At 51.5% G+C, this 17,587-nt stretch overlaps 9 protein-coding genes across 9 annotated transcripts; 3 read left to right on the top strand and 6 right to left on the bottom strand.

The window, feature by feature from the left end:
- Window positions 1–24: 24 nt before the first annotated feature.
- VE01_02838 (uncharacterized protein) lies at window positions 25–838 on the top strand (the record flags this gene model as incomplete). Its single annotated transcript, XM_018272342.1, has 4 exons — window positions 25–163; window positions 212–241; window positions 274–567; window positions 708–838. The coding sequence occupies 4 exons, from the start codon at window positions 25–27 to the stop codon at window positions 836–838; spliced, it is 594 nt and encodes a 197-aa protein (XP_018133356.1).
- Window positions 839–919: 81 nt separating this feature from the next.
- Window positions 920–1,573, bottom strand: VE01_02837 (uncharacterized protein). The gene is made up of 2 exons (XM_018272341.2): window positions 1,503–1,573; window positions 920–1,448 (listed from the first exon to the last, which is right to left on the bottom strand). The coding sequence occupies exon 2, from the start codon at window positions 1,432–1,434 to the stop codon at window positions 1,015–1,017; it is 420 nt and encodes a 139-aa protein (XP_018133359.1). The 5' UTR covers window positions 1,435–1,448; window positions 1,503–1,573; the 3' UTR covers window positions 920–1,014.
- Window positions 1,574–2,134: 561 nt separating this feature from the next.
- VE01_02836 (uncharacterized protein) lies at window positions 2,135–3,518 on the bottom strand. Its single transcript, XM_018272340.2, has 2 exons — window positions 3,262–3,518; window positions 2,135–3,211 (listed from the first exon to the last, which is right to left on the bottom strand). Exons 1-2 carry the CDS (start codon window positions 3,494–3,496, stop codon window positions 2,367–2,369), a joined length of 1,080 nt encoding a protein of 359 aa, XP_018133358.2. The 5' UTR covers window positions 3,497–3,518; the 3' UTR covers window positions 2,135–2,366.
- Window positions 3,519–4,007: 489 nt separating this feature from the next.
- Window positions 4,008–6,252, bottom strand: VE01_02835 (uncharacterized protein). Its single transcript, XM_018272339.2, has 2 exons — window positions 5,702–6,252; window positions 4,008–5,628 (listed from the first exon to the last, which is right to left on the bottom strand). Exons 1-2 carry the CDS (start codon window positions 5,981–5,983, stop codon window positions 4,942–4,944), a joined length of 969 nt encoding a protein of 322 aa, XP_018133361.1. The 5' UTR covers window positions 5,984–6,252; the 3' UTR covers window positions 4,008–4,941.
- Window positions 6,253–6,889: 637 nt separating this feature from the next.
- VE01_10752 (uncharacterized protein) lies at window positions 6,890–7,936 on the top strand. Its single transcript, XM_059464204.1, has 2 exons — window positions 6,890–7,228; window positions 7,277–7,936. Exon 2 carries the CDS (start codon window positions 7,380–7,382, stop codon window positions 7,869–7,871), a length of 492 nt encoding a protein of 163 aa, XP_059320187.1. The 5' UTR covers window positions 6,890–7,228; window positions 7,277–7,379; the 3' UTR covers window positions 7,872–7,936.
- Window positions 7,937–8,456: 520 nt separating this feature from the next.
- On the bottom strand, window positions 8,457–10,621 carry VE01_02834 (uncharacterized protein). The gene is made up of 3 exons (XM_018272338.2): window positions 10,415–10,621; window positions 9,744–10,361; window positions 8,457–9,693 (listed from the first exon to the last, which is right to left on the bottom strand). Exons 1-3 carry the CDS (start codon window positions 10,494–10,496, stop codon window positions 8,597–8,599), a joined length of 1,797 nt encoding a protein of 598 aa, XP_018133360.2. The 5' UTR covers window positions 10,497–10,621; the 3' UTR covers window positions 8,457–8,596.
- A 37-nt stretch (window positions 10,622–10,658) lies between these two features.
- VE01_02833 (uncharacterized protein) lies at window positions 10,659–11,897 on the top strand (the record flags this gene model as incomplete). Its single annotated transcript, XM_018272337.2, has 2 exons — window positions 10,659–11,155; window positions 11,215–11,897. The coding sequence occupies exons 1-2, from the start codon at window positions 10,969–10,971 to the stop codon at window positions 11,895–11,897; spliced, it is 870 nt and encodes a 289-aa protein (XP_018133363.1). The 5' UTR covers window positions 10,659–10,968.
- Window positions 11,898–11,934: 37 nt separating this feature from the next.
- Window positions 11,935–13,826, bottom strand: VE01_02832 (uncharacterized protein). The gene is made up of 3 exons (XM_018272336.2): window positions 12,988–13,826; window positions 12,675–12,938; window positions 11,935–12,623 (listed from the first exon to the last, which is right to left on the bottom strand). The coding sequence occupies exons 1-3, from the start codon at window positions 13,345–13,347 to the stop codon at window positions 12,081–12,083; spliced, it is 1,167 nt and encodes a 388-aa protein (XP_018133362.1). The 5' UTR covers window positions 13,348–13,826; the 3' UTR covers window positions 11,935–12,080.
- A 504-nt stretch (window positions 13,827–14,330) lies between these two features.
- VE01_10751 (uncharacterized protein) lies at window positions 14,331–15,684 on the bottom strand. Its single transcript, XM_059464203.1, has 2 exons — window positions 14,488–15,684; window positions 14,331–14,432 (listed from the first exon to the last, which is right to left on the bottom strand). The coding sequence occupies exon 1, from the start codon at window positions 15,511–15,513 to the stop codon at window positions 14,509–14,511; it is 1,005 nt and encodes a 334-aa protein (XP_059320186.1). The 5' UTR covers window positions 15,514–15,684; the 3' UTR covers window positions 14,331–14,432; window positions 14,488–14,508.
- Window positions 15,685–17,587: the final 1,903 nt, after the last annotated feature.

Here is a 17,587-nt window from a genome sequence, read left to right as displayed (position 1 = left end):
CAAAAAGTTATATCTCGTAGTACAATGGCTGCAACTGGCAAAACCGTTTCTCTATATACTACCTTACTGGCACATAAATTACATCATCCACCGCCAGAGGAGATGACACTGGAGCTTCCGCAGCCATCCAAAGAGTTTCTGGCACAGAAAGATGGGTCCCGAGGTAACATCTGATCTTGCAGATATATCACAGCTAGCTAATTATTGTCAGGAATCTTTCTTATTTATGATTACTACGGATGTAAGGTCCAGCTGTGCATCCTGACGACACAGTCGTCAAATCGGGGAGAAAAGTACACCTTAAGGAGAAGCATGCGTTAGATCTAGCAGCAGAACTGAATATTCCAGCGCCGAGAGTTTATGAGGTTAGCTCGGCACCAGATGGGATTGTAAGTATACGAATGGATTACATAGAAGGAGAGAACCTCGAAGAACTTTGGCCAGACATGTCAGAAGAGGACAGGCAAGACATCTGCGGGCAACTACGAGAAATCATATCAACCATGCAGTCTGCTGAATTCAAGACTGGTGCCATAGGGTCTTGCGGAGGCGGCCTTTTTCGAGAGTGTAGGCGCATGGGCCACTATTCTGGCGGGCCCTTCAGGACGAAGCAGCCTTTAATAACTATGTCACAAAGCTGATCGGAACGACCCCGACAGATATCAACAGAGCTCTCCATAGTCAGCTACGGACTGATCATCTGATAGTATTTTCGCATGGAGACCTATCCCAGCACAATATTATTATCAAGGATATGGAGATCGCAGGTGTGATCGACTGGGAGTACGGTGGCTGGGCTCCAGAGTATTGGGAATATGTCAAGTTCTTTGAGGTTTAGGCAAAGAATAAGGACTGGAGGGAGTATGCAAAATATATTTTCCCGAGGACCTATTACGATCAACTTGCATTATTTCAAGGGGTCTTGTGATGGGGTGTTCCGTAGGGAAGAGTCGGCATCATTGCTTATGCGTCGTCGACACCCACACGCTCACCCTGCGATCTAAAATACATGAATCAGGCGCGTCCAGCGCCCCCTTTTGTTACATCAATCATCTCGTTGACAGACCTCAAGTACTCCTCCCGCTCTACATATCTCCCCTGGGCCAGCAGGTGGAGGGCATTGCCAGTCCACTCCTCGGAACCGAATGGCCTTGAATTGTCGATACGCATCTGAGAAACGACCGAAACTATCTGGGCCTTTGTGGCGGATTTTCCTGCTCCCACAATCACCGACTTTCGGAACTGCCTACTAGCAGAAGGATAGTAGTTTTCTTTGACGTTGAGGCAGTGGCCGCCGTTTGGTCCGTCAAGGTGAATCAGAAACGGCTCTGAGCAATTGAACCACAAGGCAACATCTCCAGGGTTGCGAGGATCGGTGGTTGATTTGAAGAAAAGAATGTGGATATCAACTTTGGTTTGCGAGTTTCCAGACATGGTGTCAAGGTTGGCTGTTGTTTGTTAGTTATATCTTCATCGCATAGATATGGCGATGGGTAACTCGCAGGAAATTGAACGGTTTTCGGGGAATTGATTTATAGCGATAGAGCGATAGGATAACAATGCCAGATTGTCTTGTTGTCGATGAAATTATCTACTAGTAGCTGGCATAAAGCAGCCTTTATATATTTAAACTCCAGAGTTATCAATCAATGTCTAACTCTTCGAAAATAGCAAAAGCAAGCGCCCCATTACGCGCCTAAAGTCCCTGCATATGGCCTCGGCCACCTGCATATGCACTTCAAACTATTTACGATCAATTCTATGGGGGCTAGAACGCGATATTGCATGGGTTAGAATGCGCAAAATCGTGTTGAAGTGTGTTGCTGTCGCCGAAGCGGTCGCATACTGTAGCCGCCGGCGACAATCTGAAACAAGCGGCCAAAAACCACGGCCATCCTCGCCAGCTTGGGCGCTTCCTTCATTTGTAGGCGCCAATACCAATCGATATATTTCGATCCCCCATAGCTACATCCCCCATAGCTACATCCCCCATAGCTACACATCCAGCGGCTGCGGGTTTCAAATTATGCAGTTGGTTTTCTATGTTTCGCGATCGCTCTGGTTGCGTCGATTTGACTTGTTAAAAACCTCATAGTGAGGTGCGATGTCAATCACAATGCTGGAGATGAAAACTGTCGGAAATGTCCGATCACGTATGTAAATCTATTTCCATATTTATCCATAAACTCAAATTTACTAAATACACGCATGCCCAATTCCATTATTCCTTGTGGTTGTCCACGCTCTTGCTTTCCCGAACTTCCAAAAAACCGCCCATATCTCAACATGATAAAACAAATCCATCGCAATCCACAAACACAAACACAAAACCCAAAAATCTCAAGCGACACCATCCCATCCCCCCCTCACCACGGCCCAAACGCCCTATCCCTTCTCCCCCTCCTCCCTTCCTCCTCCCCCTCCCTCTGCCCCTCCATCACCCTCCTAACCGTCTCCCTCCCCACCCTTCCCCTCCACCCCCCGCCCAACCTCGCCTCATAAAACCCCCACAACGCCGGCAAAAACCCCAAATCCAGCGTAACAAACGCCGCCACATCCTCCCCCACCGGCCTCTGCTCCAGCACCTCCCTTCCCCCCCCAAACTCCGGCAAAAACATTCTCTCCCCCCTCGCCCTCGCTTCTCTCCAGCGCCGCTGCTCGTATGCTCCCAAGGACAAGTCGGAGGTGATGCACCGCGCGATGCCGTGGAGGAATTTCTTGCTCCGTGGGCGTCGGCGTGTGGCGAGCTCCATGAGCTGGAGGTCGTGGATGCCGGCTAGGGAGATTGCGAAGAGGCCGTGCAGGGCGGAGGAGGGGTTGCGGATGTCGAAAAACACTTTGGGGATCGCGGCGTCTTCGAGGATGGATTGGAATGTCCGGCCGCGGGGACCGGCGGTGGTGAAGGCGCTGGAGCGGAGGGTGTGGATGTCAATTAGGTAATTTCGGTTGGTAGGAAGTACGAGGAGCTGGATGAGAGAGATGGAGCCATTGCGGGCTATGGAAGTGCCGGAGATGGAGAGGTAGAGGGAGGGAGGGGAGGTGGGGAGGTCCAAGAGGGTGTCTGTGAGGTGGCCGATGGCGCGGGGGGTGTCGATGATGTAGCTATTCCCGACTTCGCGGAGGGTGAGATGCTCGAGGGCTTCGACGGCGCTGGAGATGGGGTCTTCGGAGGGGGATTCGGGGATGGGGGTGAGTGTGTAGGTTGCTGAGTCTGTGGGATGGTTAGTTTGGTATCGGGGGATTTGGGAAGGGTGGACTCACCAACGATGACGGGGCCGTAGTTATTAGGAGCTGTACTAGGACCAGCTCGCCCGCTGGCTTGTTGGTCGGCGTTGCTGCTGCTGCTGCTGCTGCTCATTTTCAATCCGAGAATGATACTGGAGATGTAACGTGATAATTCCCTAAATAAACCCATATATCTTTCGTAGATCCCACGATATAACACCTCCAAGCACACAACCGCACTCCCCGACCTAATATATACTCCCCATCCCATCCCAGCCTTCCCCCTCCCCTCCAGACCTCAAAACACAACCAAACCCCTCCAACATCCACACCCTCCTCAACTTCACTCACCAAACCCCCTCGCCGTCACCGTCAGGCTCGCCACCCACAGGCACCACCGCACATCCAACACTCTCCCCCTCCCGATCCAACCGTTCCGCACACTCCGCCCACCCCCCATCACGGCTGTGCAGGCCCCTTCTTTCGGGACCACCACTACCATCCCCCCGCCAGAACCGAATCACCCCCCCCATCCACCACAAACCCCATGCCACAGGTCCGCCAAACATTCTGCCCGGCCACCACCCCTCCCCGCTGTAGAATTCCACCGTCATCGCGCACTCATACCTACCACTCGATTATCCCTGCCAGTCATGCACTAACCTGCGAACGCGGGGCCACCCGCTCCCGCTGCGTTGGGTCGCAGGGTATAGAGTCATGGTTGGGGGGTATGTGCTGCCTTGCAGCCTTCGGCGGGGGAGGGAAGAGGGTTAGGGTGATGACGCTGGCGTGGCTGGGTCGTTGATGTTGGAAGTTGGTATGTGGAGGCTTGGAGGGAGGCTTGGAAGCGTAGGTCACGTGATTGTCACGGGACACGCGCCTGCGATGACGGCGGTGTTCGATGACATACACAGGCCTGGTCCTGAGAACCGGCTGGGTCTGTAGGGATGCCTTTGCTTGAGCTGAAAGGATGGGGATTTTGCTGAATGGGCGTTAAGTCATGAGGTCGAGGGATTGACTCTGCGCGGAGATAGCTCCGTATCCCAAGGGATTATCAACACCCTGTCTTCGCGGCCTGAGACAAGTATGTTTCAAAAAGATCACAAGCATCAAGAAGTTGGAGTGTAGATATCAGTTATTAAGATTCTACTCTAGTTATCCGAGGAACCCAGTGCCCTCTATTACCATCCCGCCATTAATCCGACCGTGCTCCTCGCAACGAGACAGCCACCACTTCCACGGGCGCTGCGCTCCGGAGGATAAAAAAACCCCCGAGTCCGAAGGTGAGGAAAAAAGACTACTCTTACATGTATGTATGTATTTACAATTCTATCCCGCTGATAAACCCCCACTCGCTCCATTGAACGCCCCAAATGTGTGTGCACAATTCCAAACTCAAACTCAAGCGGACGGAACGCACAAAGGATGCCCCCGGCCAGCATTCGCGATAGCAGCGTCGGCGGCGATGCAGTCTTTCCCTTCACGGCAGCACGCGGTGGTGCTTTTTTGACATGTGGCTGTGGCCGTGGAAGAGCAATTCGTCGTTGTAGACAATACATCGTGTGTGACATGGGTGTTCCAGAGGCGCGCCGCCCCATCCGCTCCCCAAAAACCGCTGGTGGGCAATAAATAAGCCAACCAACCCAGCTTTGTCGTGGTGCGGCTCGCGGCCGGCGTGGCCCGCGACTTCGCTCTTTTTCTATCCAACAGTTGTCATCACGCCATCCGATCCACACATTCTCGCCGCGGCAGCAGTATATAACCAGGGCCGTTCTTGTCTTTCCTGCTCGTCCCGATCCACGCCGTCCATGCGTAGAACATGACCGCGAAGACCACGCCCGCCACCGCGAACCCGCTGAAGGTGAGCAGCATCCAGTGCTTGCCCATCCAGAAGATAGTCTGTGCGTCCTTTCCGTGCCAGCTGTTCCCCTTGGCGATGTAGAAGATGCTCCACGCGTTGTTGCGGTACTCGGGCGGCATCAGCACGCGCACGTGGTCCTGCTCCGGGCGCTCCTCAGACATGTACTGCTTCCAGATGATGGAGAGGAAGAGCGGCCCCGTCGACGACATCACCGTGATGTACGGCATGCCGTAGTTGTTTGCGTACCGCTCCAGGCTCTGGATCACGCGCTTGAAGAAGGGGTGGTGCGGGATGGCTCCCATGGCGTCGTTGCTGATGCCCGTGGGGAGCGTGCGGCGGAGCCAGGCTGGGTACTCGAGCATCACGTCCAGACGCCGAGCGCACCCGTCGTCGAGGTCGAGGTAGATGCCGCCGTAGTGGTCGAGGATGAAGTAGCGGATGGCATCGGCGCGCTGGATGGGGAAGGGGTACGAGTCGAAGGTGTCGAGGAACCAGGGGTACTTCGTGCGGATGAACTCGCGGGAGAGGGTGTCCGTCCAGAGCTGTAGATTGCCTTCGTCAGTATGTGTCCATCTTGGGGGAATTGAGGGCGATGAGGCGTGGGGGGGAGCTCACCTTGTACTCGTAGTCGGGGTGTAGGTCGATGCACGATCTCTGGCTGGGCACCCATTGCGCGGGTATGGAGTCGTTGACATAGGTCTGGTGTATTATTCGAGGGATAACTTGTCTGTCATTGCGATCGGTATGGTCCTCGCTGGGCCTCATGATATCGGCAGCTGGAATGGCGTGGACGGCTCCATCTTCGAAGAGGAGGGCGATAAGTGTGCTGAAGGCATTTACAAGAAGGCAAATAACGACGAAATTAACGAATATGAAGACCTTCGTTCCTTTCCGCATCGTAACATATGGTAAGGAGAGTAGGACGTCCGGAAAGGCAGGACATTAAGGATATCGGAACGTCGTAGGTATGTATCCTAGGTTTTGTGGAGGGAGAGGGGGGTGTGGTTGTAAATGAATGTGGTGGCGATGAGGGAGAGTGGTAAGAGACTTGGGGGGAGGGGAGTGGTTACTCTCTCAAGTTAGGAAACTACGCGTCACTATAAACGCAAGAGGCGCGGCCCATTGGGGGGTTTTTTGGTTGAATTTTGGGGGGGTGGAAGGATGGGAGGGGCGGTGTCGGTACACGGAGTAGGAACATCAGAGGAGTTAGCCAATTAATGGGATTCGCTAGGGCGTACTTTAAGGCATTTTTGCAGTGTGGGACGCTAATTAGGAGGGAAAAGGGAGGGAAGGAAGCAGGAGGAGGGAGATAAAGATAATCCGAGGCAGTCCGAGTGACATGTACGGTAATAGGATGGTGTACGGGAGAGCAAGTCACTCTCGTTTATCGTATTTTGTTATTTCGATTAATTTTTCATGCGTGTGTAGAGTAGAGTAGAGTAGAGTACGGTACTAGGTAGGAATGCAAGGAACGTAGTATGGAAGGAGTATACAGAGTAGAGTAGAGAGAGTAAGTATGGCAGTAGTATAGTATGGTATAGTATGGCTTAGTTCAATCAATAACTGGAGTATTGTCTTGTCTTCCCCATGGCTTACGACTGCTCTAGTACATGACTCGGTGGAACCATACACGTAGTACTGGTGGTAACTGCTAATAAACTGGTAACCAAGGCTTTTCTGGAGTAAGTAACTTGAATTCAGGACGACTATCGACGGCGGCCTGAGGCTAGGTTACTAGTAGTTTTTAGTTAGTAGTTTGCATTAGTAGTAGCATGTAATCTAGTAGAATGTCACGTATCACAGCACAGAAACAACTCCTCTCCTTGCTACAAAAGTGTGTACGCGTATATCGAGTCGAAGATGGTTAACGTCGTCGTCAACACCGTTATCGTCGTACTACCTACTCCGAGCTTCTTTTAGAACATGTTCATGCTTTACACGCAAGGGGGCTGATCTTCATCGCAATCCCCCCAATCCTCACAATCTCCACGTGCATAACACACACCGAGCTTGGATAATTTAGCACCCAAAGGCGAGAATCCGCCATGCATGCATGTACAGCCCGCACAGCTCGTACAACACAGTCCCTATCTTGAAATAGCCAAGCACGCACGCCATGACGGACGGGTACTGGAACTAGCCGTGTGTATACTCATACAGAACGACGCTCGAGTATGCTAACTTACTCAGTAACCAACTTACACCAGTTACTACAACATACCTCCTCACATCGGAAGTTCGTACGTGCCGGCCGCTCTTGCTTGATTTCGTGAGATTCCGTCGGGTTTCGCTCATGACGGGTCGGTCTTCCACAACCAACTTCCTGCACGTCTCCCACCAACGACGCCCACCAACACCAAACCTTGCGAGAACCCGCGTATCCCTTACCCCGATCTCCGTGCGTGCCCTACTCCGTACCGTACCGGCGCCAGTCAGCACGCCTCCTCCTCACATCCCGTCCGTCCATCCATCCACACACTGCAACACCCTCGCACCCCTCTCCTCTCCACCACAAAACAGACAGCCTCACCGCAGCCCCAGGCAGCCGCCGCCACTAACTCCCTCCCTCCCACCGCCAACCCCCCCTTCCAACCAACCACCACACCTCCTTTTCCCAATCCCCTCCCAGTCTGACAGGCAGCCAAGGCCCCAGCTGCGCCGCAAGTGTCCCACCACCGCCCCTCAGACGTTTCATTTCCGGCATAGACAGGACTTGGCGCAATATTACCTCTGTGCCTTTGACCGCGTTTATGGCGTCAAGGTGCAGAAGGGTGTGGCCAGTTAGAAGGGGGGATGGGGAGGAGGGTGGAGTGGGCTTGTCAGCCTCGGAAATGAGCTTTTGGTACGAGGGCGGGAGAGGTGGGTGGGTGTAGTTTGGTAGTGGTGGGTGGTGGTACGCGGCTCTCACGTGAGATTGGGTTGGCTGACAGCAGCTACTCTTAGGTGTCGTGACGAGGGATTTAGATTGAGGAAACTCTGTGCTTCTTCTAGATTTCATGGTTATAATGTGACCTACTCTTCAGAAAGTCAGTCGTTATTGTCACGATATCACGTGTGAAATATTAAAACTATACTAATCCCAAACGGAATCGCTTAATTTAGCGTCTCCGAGTCCCTGCATTTGAGCACGTGACAAAGCCTATTTAGATTCACCACCTATAGTTCGGACTTTGTTCAGTTACTATATGAAAGTAAAAGGGAGGCCTTATTTCTTGGTCTTACTATAAATCATCCGTTACGCTTCTCAGTTGTCGTTGTCCTGAAATTCTGTGGATATTTCGAGTTATTAGCGAAGTAACCCAAGTTGAGACTGACAGGAGCATGAGAAACTTGGAAGAAATATAAATGAAAATGGCTGCAAAATGAGGCCATTTGACATTTGGATCGTGTAATAAGGTAGCCTGGATACAGACTTCATGCTTCATTGGGACTACAACGCGAGTTGATGCACTCAACGTTTCGTATATTGCTTCACATACTCCCTGGGTTCCGCCATCTATCTAAATTGCTCTACCTCTTCACCCTCGACACCCACTCCCCCACAAGACCCTTATAATCCTCCGGCCCATACGGACTAAACATATCCCTCAACAACCCCCTCTTCCTATGACAATCCAACCCCAGATCAGTCAACAGCATATCCAAATACGGCACCGCATCAAACGCAAAATCCGGAATAACCCCAAACCCCTCCGGATACCTCCATCGCCCAAACCGATTATGCAGCACCGCCTCATACCTGACCTCCTCCTCATCAGCAGGAATGGCAACCGCACCAGCCTTGTCCGAGAAGTACGCCGCGATCCACAGCGCCTGCGCCTGCGCCATAATCGTGGTACTGATAGTCAGCTGGAATCCAGTGAATGCGATGTTCCGATCGCGAATCGTCGACGGAGGAACCATGAAGCGGTAGTGCTGGAAGGGCTCGAATGTCTCCTCAGGGGGCGCGAGGTCTTCGTCGCTGATTCCCTTGTTCTCTGTCAGGGGGACGTATTTCGGGCGTGCAGCAGGGCGCTGCTTGAGTCTGGGGAAGCGGGAGAGGATTTCTTCGTTGGCTTGTTTGGTGTGCGCGTTGGGTGCGGAGGTGGTGTGGTGGGGAAGTCCGAGATCGAGATCTTTTGGGAGGAAATCGAGAGCCACGCGGTGTTTCCACCCTGTTGCGCAGACCATAGCGTCGACTTTCAGTCTTTCGCCTTTAGTAAGTAAGACCGTTTTAGGAGCCAACCCCTCGATATCAGCGATGTGGACGGACACTGTGCCGTTGCGTACGAGTTCAAAGAAATCAGTGTCGTAATTGAGGATTGAGATACCTGAGGCGCCGACGAAGAATGCGTCGTTCCAGGGCTCGAGTTTTGCTAGCTCGGGGTGCGAACTGTATTTGTTCAGCGTCTTCACGTCGTTGCCTAGGATGCCCCAGAAGGTGTTCACGAGAGTGCGTCCTATTGCGGTGCCGTGGAGGAAAGATCGGACGCGAGAGTAGCCGTCGAAGTTACCCCAGATGCAGGGGCTGAGCCAGGTGATGAAGCGAGTGTGTACGAGTTTCTCTAGCCATCTCTTCAAGGGTGTCACATATGGTGGAGCCATCCAAGTCGGGCCGTGGCCGGATTCTGAAGATGTTTAATGCTTGCACTTGACTTGGATTCTGGGGCTTACATACCACGTATAATCCACTCGACTTTGACCCCCCTCGTTGCATAGGCATAGACAGCATCCCAAGCCGACTTTGTGCCACCGAAAACCGCAACAGTCTTCGCTGATTCCAGCGTCCCCGCATGCTCCTTGAAATCGCCAGTATGGAACAGAGGAGCCCCAAACGATTCTGAACCACTAAACCTAGGCAGAAACGGATCCGAAGTCACGCCCGTGGCTACAATAAGCTTCTTCGCCAGCACCTCGCTCGTCTTCAGGGCATCCTTATCACTAAATCCCTTCGTAACAGTGAGTAACCACCCCTCGCCGCCAGCCTGCTCAGCAGAAAGAACCTTAGTCTGAAACCGGATCTTAGAGTAGATGCCGAATTTCCGCGCATAGTCCTTGAGGTAACGATGAACCACTTCACCGCTGATGTGCTCCCCAGCCTTAATACCATACGTCGCAGTGTCCATAGGCAAATCACTAAACTCGTAGGTCCCGAGCATATTATTGGTCTTCAGACCGGGATACAGCTTCCGCTCCGCCCATACTCCTCCAATCGTCTCCTCGGAGTCTAGGATGGCGATGCTGGCCGAAGGGTTCACCTCCAGGAATGTTTTTGCGGCTGCGAGGCCATAGGAGCCTGGATGGGTTCAGTGGTGGTGCTCATGCACGGCATTTTGGGGGTTAACTCACCGGCGCCAATGACTACGAGGTCAAGCTCCTCCGTGTTCCCCATTTTGCAGTAGTTGGCGGAAAAGCTGTGTGCGTGAGGCATGGGAAGTTGACACCTTCCGACATGGTGGACGGTGCTTGAAAGCTTATCCACTTATGGACCGCGTGTTTGTGGGTAAGGTTGTTCATATATCCTTGTACAGCCGCATGTGATCTTGGCGAAGGTGGTGACAGGGGAGATCTGCAGATGCTGCCGTCTTGTGAGATTAACCCGTTGATAAATACTCCGTGCTTACGTCGATGAACTTTAACGCGTAAAAGCAGCTAGTTGATAAATAACTAGATGTGTTCGTAATTTTAGAAAGGTGAGAAGCCGCATGTTAACTGGTATAAAACGAGACGATGTTAGATTGAGGCATTTTGACGATGATAAAAATGCCGCATCACCACCGATATAACAATTAGAAATATTTGCAGCAGAACTTGTTACTCAGACCGTCGTTAAAAAAAATAGGCACATATATCACATTTACAGAACATAAAAATTAGAACCTCATAAATAACAAACCCCCAATATGACATCCACATCCACAGTAGCAGGGTGGTACAACGCCAACGCCAACCTCGAACACAACCGCCTCATCACCAACCGCCTCGAATTCGCCATCTCCCTCCACATAATCCAACAATCCCTCTCCTCCCTCCCACCCACCACCGGACCAAAGGAAATCCTCGATCTCGGTGGAGGCACAGGCCGCTATGGTTCGTGATCTAAGACGCCACCTCCTCGCATCGCCGCGACTCTAACACCCCCAAACCAGCCGTCGAATTAGCCAAGCAAGGGCACAATGTAACACTCGTCGATATTTCCCAAACCGAGCTCGAGCAAGCTAGACTACATGCTCAAGAATCCGGCGTGGCCCTGGCAAATATCACCTGCGCCAACGCTCTCGATATCCGCAGCGTCCAAGAGGTGTTCCGAGAGAACTACTATGACCTCGTCCTCTGCCAGGGACCACTCTACCATCTCCTCTCCATCGACGAACGCCTCCACGTCCTACACTCATGCATGACAGCCACTAAGCGGGGTGGATTCGTAATCGCAGCTTTCGTGACGAAGTACGCGCATCTCCGTGACCTAGCACAGCGAGAGCCGCTGAGGCTGGTGATGGAGGCGGGGTTTTATGCGGAGTATTTGGAGACGGGGCAGTATACGAGGAATCCAAGGAATGTAGGGCATCATACGTATCGGGAGGAGGTGGGGGCGCTTTTTGGGACGTGTGTTGGACGGGAGGGGGAGGTGGGGGTGAGGTTGGAGGTGGAGAGGATGGTGGCTTGTGAGTCGTTTTTGGGTGGGGGGTTGGCGGCGGGGTTGAATGGGTTGGATGAGGAGGGGTTTAGGAGGTGGTTTGAGGTTGCGTTGGGGGCGGCTGAGGATTTGGATGTGGGGACTGGGGATCATTTGCTTGTGGTTGCGAGGAAGGTCGTTTCTGAGGTGGTTTGAGATCTAAGCTGATGATGAGGAACTTCAGATATTCTAGTCTCTCTTGTTGGAAATGAGTGGTAAGGATTTTATTTAAAGATGTCAGCGTGAAGCTTCCAATGTTACCACAAAATATGTGAGAAGAATGTAACGGCTATTTACAAATCACCCCTCAGTACCGTCCCTTGTCAATGGACAAACCTATCATGGGCGGAACTGCAGGAGAGTAGAGTCGTAGTACGTATACCCAGTACCACTCGGGGGCTCAAAGCCATAGATGTAGTTACCCCACCATGGGCCACCACCCCACCACATAGCACCAGTCCACACATCCGAGTTCGTCTTCAAGTGCTGCAGCAGGCCGGTAACAGCAGTCTTGCACTGGCTGTTAGCACCGCCCGCAAACTCACCAATGATGCCGATCTTCTTATTCGCGCGCAGCCATGCCGTCGCGCTGGTCACGCGCTCGACGCCGATGGTGGAGGAGACGCAGGCATCCGATGTTCCGGATCCGTCGGAGTCGAGGTACTGGTGCATCTGGTAGATGATCTTGTTCTGGGGGTCGGTGAGAGCCTTGAGGTTGTCGTTGACGTTGGCCCAGGTCCAGGCTCCGCTGTAGGAGTTGCCCTCTACGAAGATGTATTGGGAGGTGGCGCCGGCGGCACGGATGGCGTTGATGGCGGCCTGGTTTAGGTTTAGGACAAGGGTTTGGTCCATGTCGTGGTACTCGTTGTTTGTGTCGAAGATCTGGTTGGATTAGTTTGGGTGAGAGAGCTCTTAGGGGAGGACTTGACTTACAACTTTGGCGTTGCTCTTGAAGGCCGTTGCTAGGGTTTTGAAAAAGGTGCCGAATGCATTCGTATCCGTGATGATAGCACCGTTGTACCGGCCAAAGTTGTGAGGGTCGACAACAGCGTATCCTCCGTTCTGAGTGATGTAGTTGATTGCAACAGTGTAGTTCGCAAGATAGGCCGCTGAGAATGCCGATCCGACTCCGCCGGGCGCCATGCGCTCCATGAGGAAGGGCACACGGAAAATGTTATAGCCTTCTTTCATAAGCGACTATCAAATGGTTAGTTGAAAGGTATGTCATCGTTTGGGGAGTCCATACACCAAGAACATCGGTCGAAGCAAAGATAAAGTCCTTGCCATAGACACCGGGAAGGCTTCCTTGTCCGAACTCAGCACCGGACTCATCGACACCAAGCCACTTCCAGCCTGTCGCTGAAGGGTTCGTTGCAGTAGTGGTTTGAGCAGGAGCGGTAGTAGTTTGAGCAGCGGTAGTAGTCGGCGTTGAGGCAGTACCAGGGAGGCACTGAGAGTACCAGTCGTTCGAATAAACGCATTGGTAACCTGACACACATGTTTTCCCGCCAGTCCAACCTTGTCCTCCACATTGAGCCCATGCTCCTTGCTGTGCTTGGGCAGCACCGATGAGCAACGCACCGGCTAAGGGCTGGTAAAACCTCATTTTTTCAAAGGCGATTGAGCAGATATGAATAAAACCTTGGCTAACGAAGTGATCGTGGAGGCGTAAGTCTCTTTATATAGAGAGACGTGCTGGACTTCTCGGCCAGCCCCGCTCAAGGAGCAGGCTCGAGTTGCCATGATGCCACGGAACCAGACCTCCGAGGTTGTGATTAAAGCTTATTAAACCCTGAAACGGTTCAATCTGGCCAAGATTAGCGTCATTCGGGCATTGGTAAATACTATAAGTGACGCTGATCCGGATGGCCAAGCCGGGAGGCCCAAGCCATCTGGGAAATCTGTCATGTTGAGCTTATTTTCCCATTGTACTTTTGGCCTGCCAAAATCACTGCCGGGCTACCGCGCAGGATTGCCCAGTAAATTCCAGGCAGAGTGATAAGCTTAAGTATGGGGAATGAATCGTGGCGTAAAAGCCCAGGTAAGTAAGAGGGCTACGGAGGTGTGTCGTGGCGTTACTCGTCGTCCTCCGGTTAGAGGAGCAAGGGCCGACGGCGCCGCGCTTTAATTAATATGGGGAAACCTTGTGATCTAGTGACAACCCCACACATTCGGCCTGATGAGCCGTATATATTGCAATTTTGGTGTACTGGCCAAACTGACCTATTGAAGGGGCCGGGATAATTTCCTCTCAGGACAGCTATCCACCGAAGGTTTCATCCCATATGCCAACCCCGCAAATTCTAACAGAGGCAAAGACAAACACCACAATAACTCAACAGAAGGGAAATACTCTAGACTGTTAGATCGATGTAGACTTATAGTTATTAAGTTTCCTTCACAGTTTCTTGTGAAGACGCAAAATAAATACTAACGGAAACCACGTACAAATTGGCCTCGTTTTTTACCATTTCATGGTTGGGCGTCCTCCGTGCAAGAAATTCGCTCAATTATATACACCCTACCAATGCCTTGCAACTAATATTTATCCTCGAACCTTGTTGGTTTCTTAGTTAAATCTATCGACTTCTTTCGTCAGTTGGGGCGGCACATATTACAATTTAAAGGGTGTGGCGGCCTCCAATTATCCACACTCCGGATCCATTCTGGGCGAAGTCCTCCATGAACAACCTTTTCACGCCGTTATTAGGTGCATGACGGTTAGATTCATTAATGTTTCACGCACAAACTTGTGTTCTTTACTAAGCTATTCTTTAGATTCTTTCTCAATCTCCATCACACCACGCATCCCTATAATTTCGAACTTAAGAATGATCCTGCAGATAAGAGTAGAGCATAGATACCTCGCCGCTACCTTTATTGCGTCCTGTGCACTAATGAACAAAATGCTTGAGAAAACAAGTGTGCCGTACATGATGTGCAAGACTGCCCCAGTTGATGTGCACCAGGAGCAAAATATAAACGAATACGCTTCCTGTTTAGTGTGAAGTGTGGCAGGCGAGTGTCTTGCAGTCAGCTGAAACTCCTCTCGAAGCCTCCTTGCCCATGAACGCTCTCCAGGTTCTAACTCCGATATTTCGCAACGGAAACGGAGTGCCACTGCAAGTCGTCCCATTAGATGGATGGGTATAGCTACAAACGCCCAGAGTGCGGGTTGGAACGCTGTGTCCGAAGAGAAACTGCAAACTGTCTTGATACACAGTTCCCAGCTAACGTGCGCTAAGTTGGCAATTGCAACGGATGCGAGTATGTACTGGAGGGTGACTATTATTGCCGCCCACGTTGGTGTAAATTTAGGTGTATTGATGTAGGTAGACCTATTTCGGAGTAGCTCTATTGAGTCTCGATAGTCAAAAATTCGGCTTGGAGAAATTGCCGGTGCTCCAGAAGCTAGGAGCAGCGATAATAAAGGCCGCCGATAGGCTAAAAGACCAGTCTCAACGGTGCTCAACCCGACTAGACACAGTGTAGTGGGGAGGAGCCCTAAAATAACGCCAGCCGACGCCATGTTTGCTTTCAAAGACTCGGTGGCTTGGCTTAGGAGACAATGGATCATTCTTCCAGATTGGCACCCTACATAATTTACCGGGCGACAAGGTTTATCCTCTCTGTAGGCGTCATATGTTTCTTTGCATGACCTCACATAACCTTCAAATGTTGGGCCATATTGAGGAAACCACAGCCTGAAATGATCAGGAGCACCTGAGACCGTGTATGTAAATAGTGACAAAATGATGAGAAGTTTAGTCATGGTTGGCGACAAAGACGATCGGAGACTTGATGAAATGAAAAAAAAAGTATACTAGCTGCCGAAGGTTGTAGCATCGTGTCTGGGGGGTAATTAAATATAAGAATACGGATGCTGTGCACAGCCTTGGGGGCGCGAGGGAGAAGAGAAAGGGGTGGTTATAAGCTGGGGTTTTTAGAGGTGGAATTTCAAAAACGAGGCTTACAGGGAAGCGACTCGATTTATATATAGTACATGCATTGCGATAGGAGCCTTGGCAGGAGCCTAGAGAACATTGAGGCGCGGGCTTCCATGGCGAGGGTTGGAGGGGCTTGTAATGACAATGGGATACTCGAGCATATTGACAGAGATGGAGAAAGGGGAGGGGATGAAGAAAGACTTTGAGCTGTTCCGCACCTGCCATGTGCTCAAGGGACGATCTCCCATCGCCCACGCTGCCTAGCGCAGTTCTATACTGCACAGTCCAGTATAGTACGAGTGACTTACAGTACCTCACATTTGCTTTCTTGGCAGTCTTCTTCATTAAGGCTGAGTCGCTCTCGAGCTGAGAGAGCCTGTGCCAGCCTGAAACAGCTAGTGTCTTGATTGTGGGAATTGAAGAGATGGCAGGATGGTTGGAAAGGAGGAGACGGAGCTGCCTCTCAATATTCGCGATAAAATTTAAAGAAGAGTGCTCGTTGTGGCACATCCACTATATCTTTTTCAGGACACAGGTTCTGTAGTAGCGGGGGCTTTTCGGCCAGAATGCAAGATCGATGGCTAGCATTGCTGTGTAACAACCGGCAGGCGCAGGATCAGGCTACCATAGTGCCCTATAGTTCAAATAGTTTTACCCTAGTGGATACCACCGGCAACAGACTGGCCTCCTATAATCCTTTTAAACTGTGTCGAGTCTGTAAACCCAAGTTTACTGTCTCACCTATGCATCAACTTCACTGCTGTGGGGAATGTTGACAAATAACCGGGAGAAATGCTCGGTACTGTTGCGGATTATCAGCTTGACTGCGAGAGTTTGCGGTCGCTTTGTCACCACCTCAATATACCCAGCGAAATAGATGCGGGGATATAACATTCGTATACGGAGCGAACGACCATAGTTCTTTGATCTCTGTTTCATTTCCGACAGCTCGGAGACTTGGGCCCTAGCGCATGACTGTGTGCTGAAGCTTCTATTTTGGACATCCCACGCGACGGCCCGGCCCTGCCCGAGGTGCGGGTACGTATTCGGTACGGCCAAACCAACGACAAACTGGGACAACTGATACGAGAACACCAGCCATGGCGAGGTGACAGCATCTGCACACAGCTGAGCACGAATCAGAAGTTCATCGGAAGTTGTTCTCATCTTGGAGTAAATACGACGTCGGAAGCTGGCTATATTGTACGCTTTTATTGTTAGGTACAGTGCGTACAAACAATGAAAACAAATGTATGTGTCAAGGCAATGGTCGTCGGAAATTTACTTAACCCGCCCCATAGCGACTGCCCAGATGACCCATTATAAGTATTGCAAGGCTTACTGCACATGCTGCATCTTCTTATCTGGGCAACTCGTATATTGTGTTAATTAATACCCCTAAAACCGGGTTCTTTCTTCTTCACACCCAGATCCTTGGGCTCAATCATACTCTATAAAACCCCAGCTGACCCCAAAATTTCATTCCCGACCCCAGTCCCTGACCCCAGACAGACCCCACGACATCCTTACACCCCCCTCATCTCCGAGGGTCGCAATCCCATATGGTTTTCAGCTCCCACCCTCGCGCCCTAAATTGGTACGCTAAGCTGAGGTACTCTACTGTACTCGCTCAACAAAAACAGGAATGTCTAGGTTGTGTTTGCCATTTGGTGGTGCTCCCTCCAGTATCAGTCCGCTAGCCCCGCGACGTAAATCTTAGTACCAAATAATGAGATATGAAACAAATAGCGCGGCATCTAGACTTGGCGTTCGTGATACTAGAGAGGCTGCGGACGGAGCCACGGGAAAGGGTCGGCAGAAGGCTGCCCTCGATAGAGCAAACACGGCCGAAGGAGCCATTCCCCACGGGAGCAAACACGGGTGGAACGGAACCGATAT

Source organism: Pseudogymnoascus verrucosus, assembly GCF_001662655.1.
Source record: "Pseudogymnoascus verrucosus strain UAMH 10579 unplaced genomic scaffold scaffold_7, whole genome shotgun sequence".
Lineage (NCBI taxonomy): Eukaryota > Fungi > Ascomycota > Leotiomycetes > Thelebolales > Thelebolaceae > Pseudogymnoascus > Pseudogymnoascus verrucosus.
The sequence above is the reverse complement of the archived record's forward strand: the minus strand, read 5'-3'. Positions and strand labels throughout refer to the sequence as shown.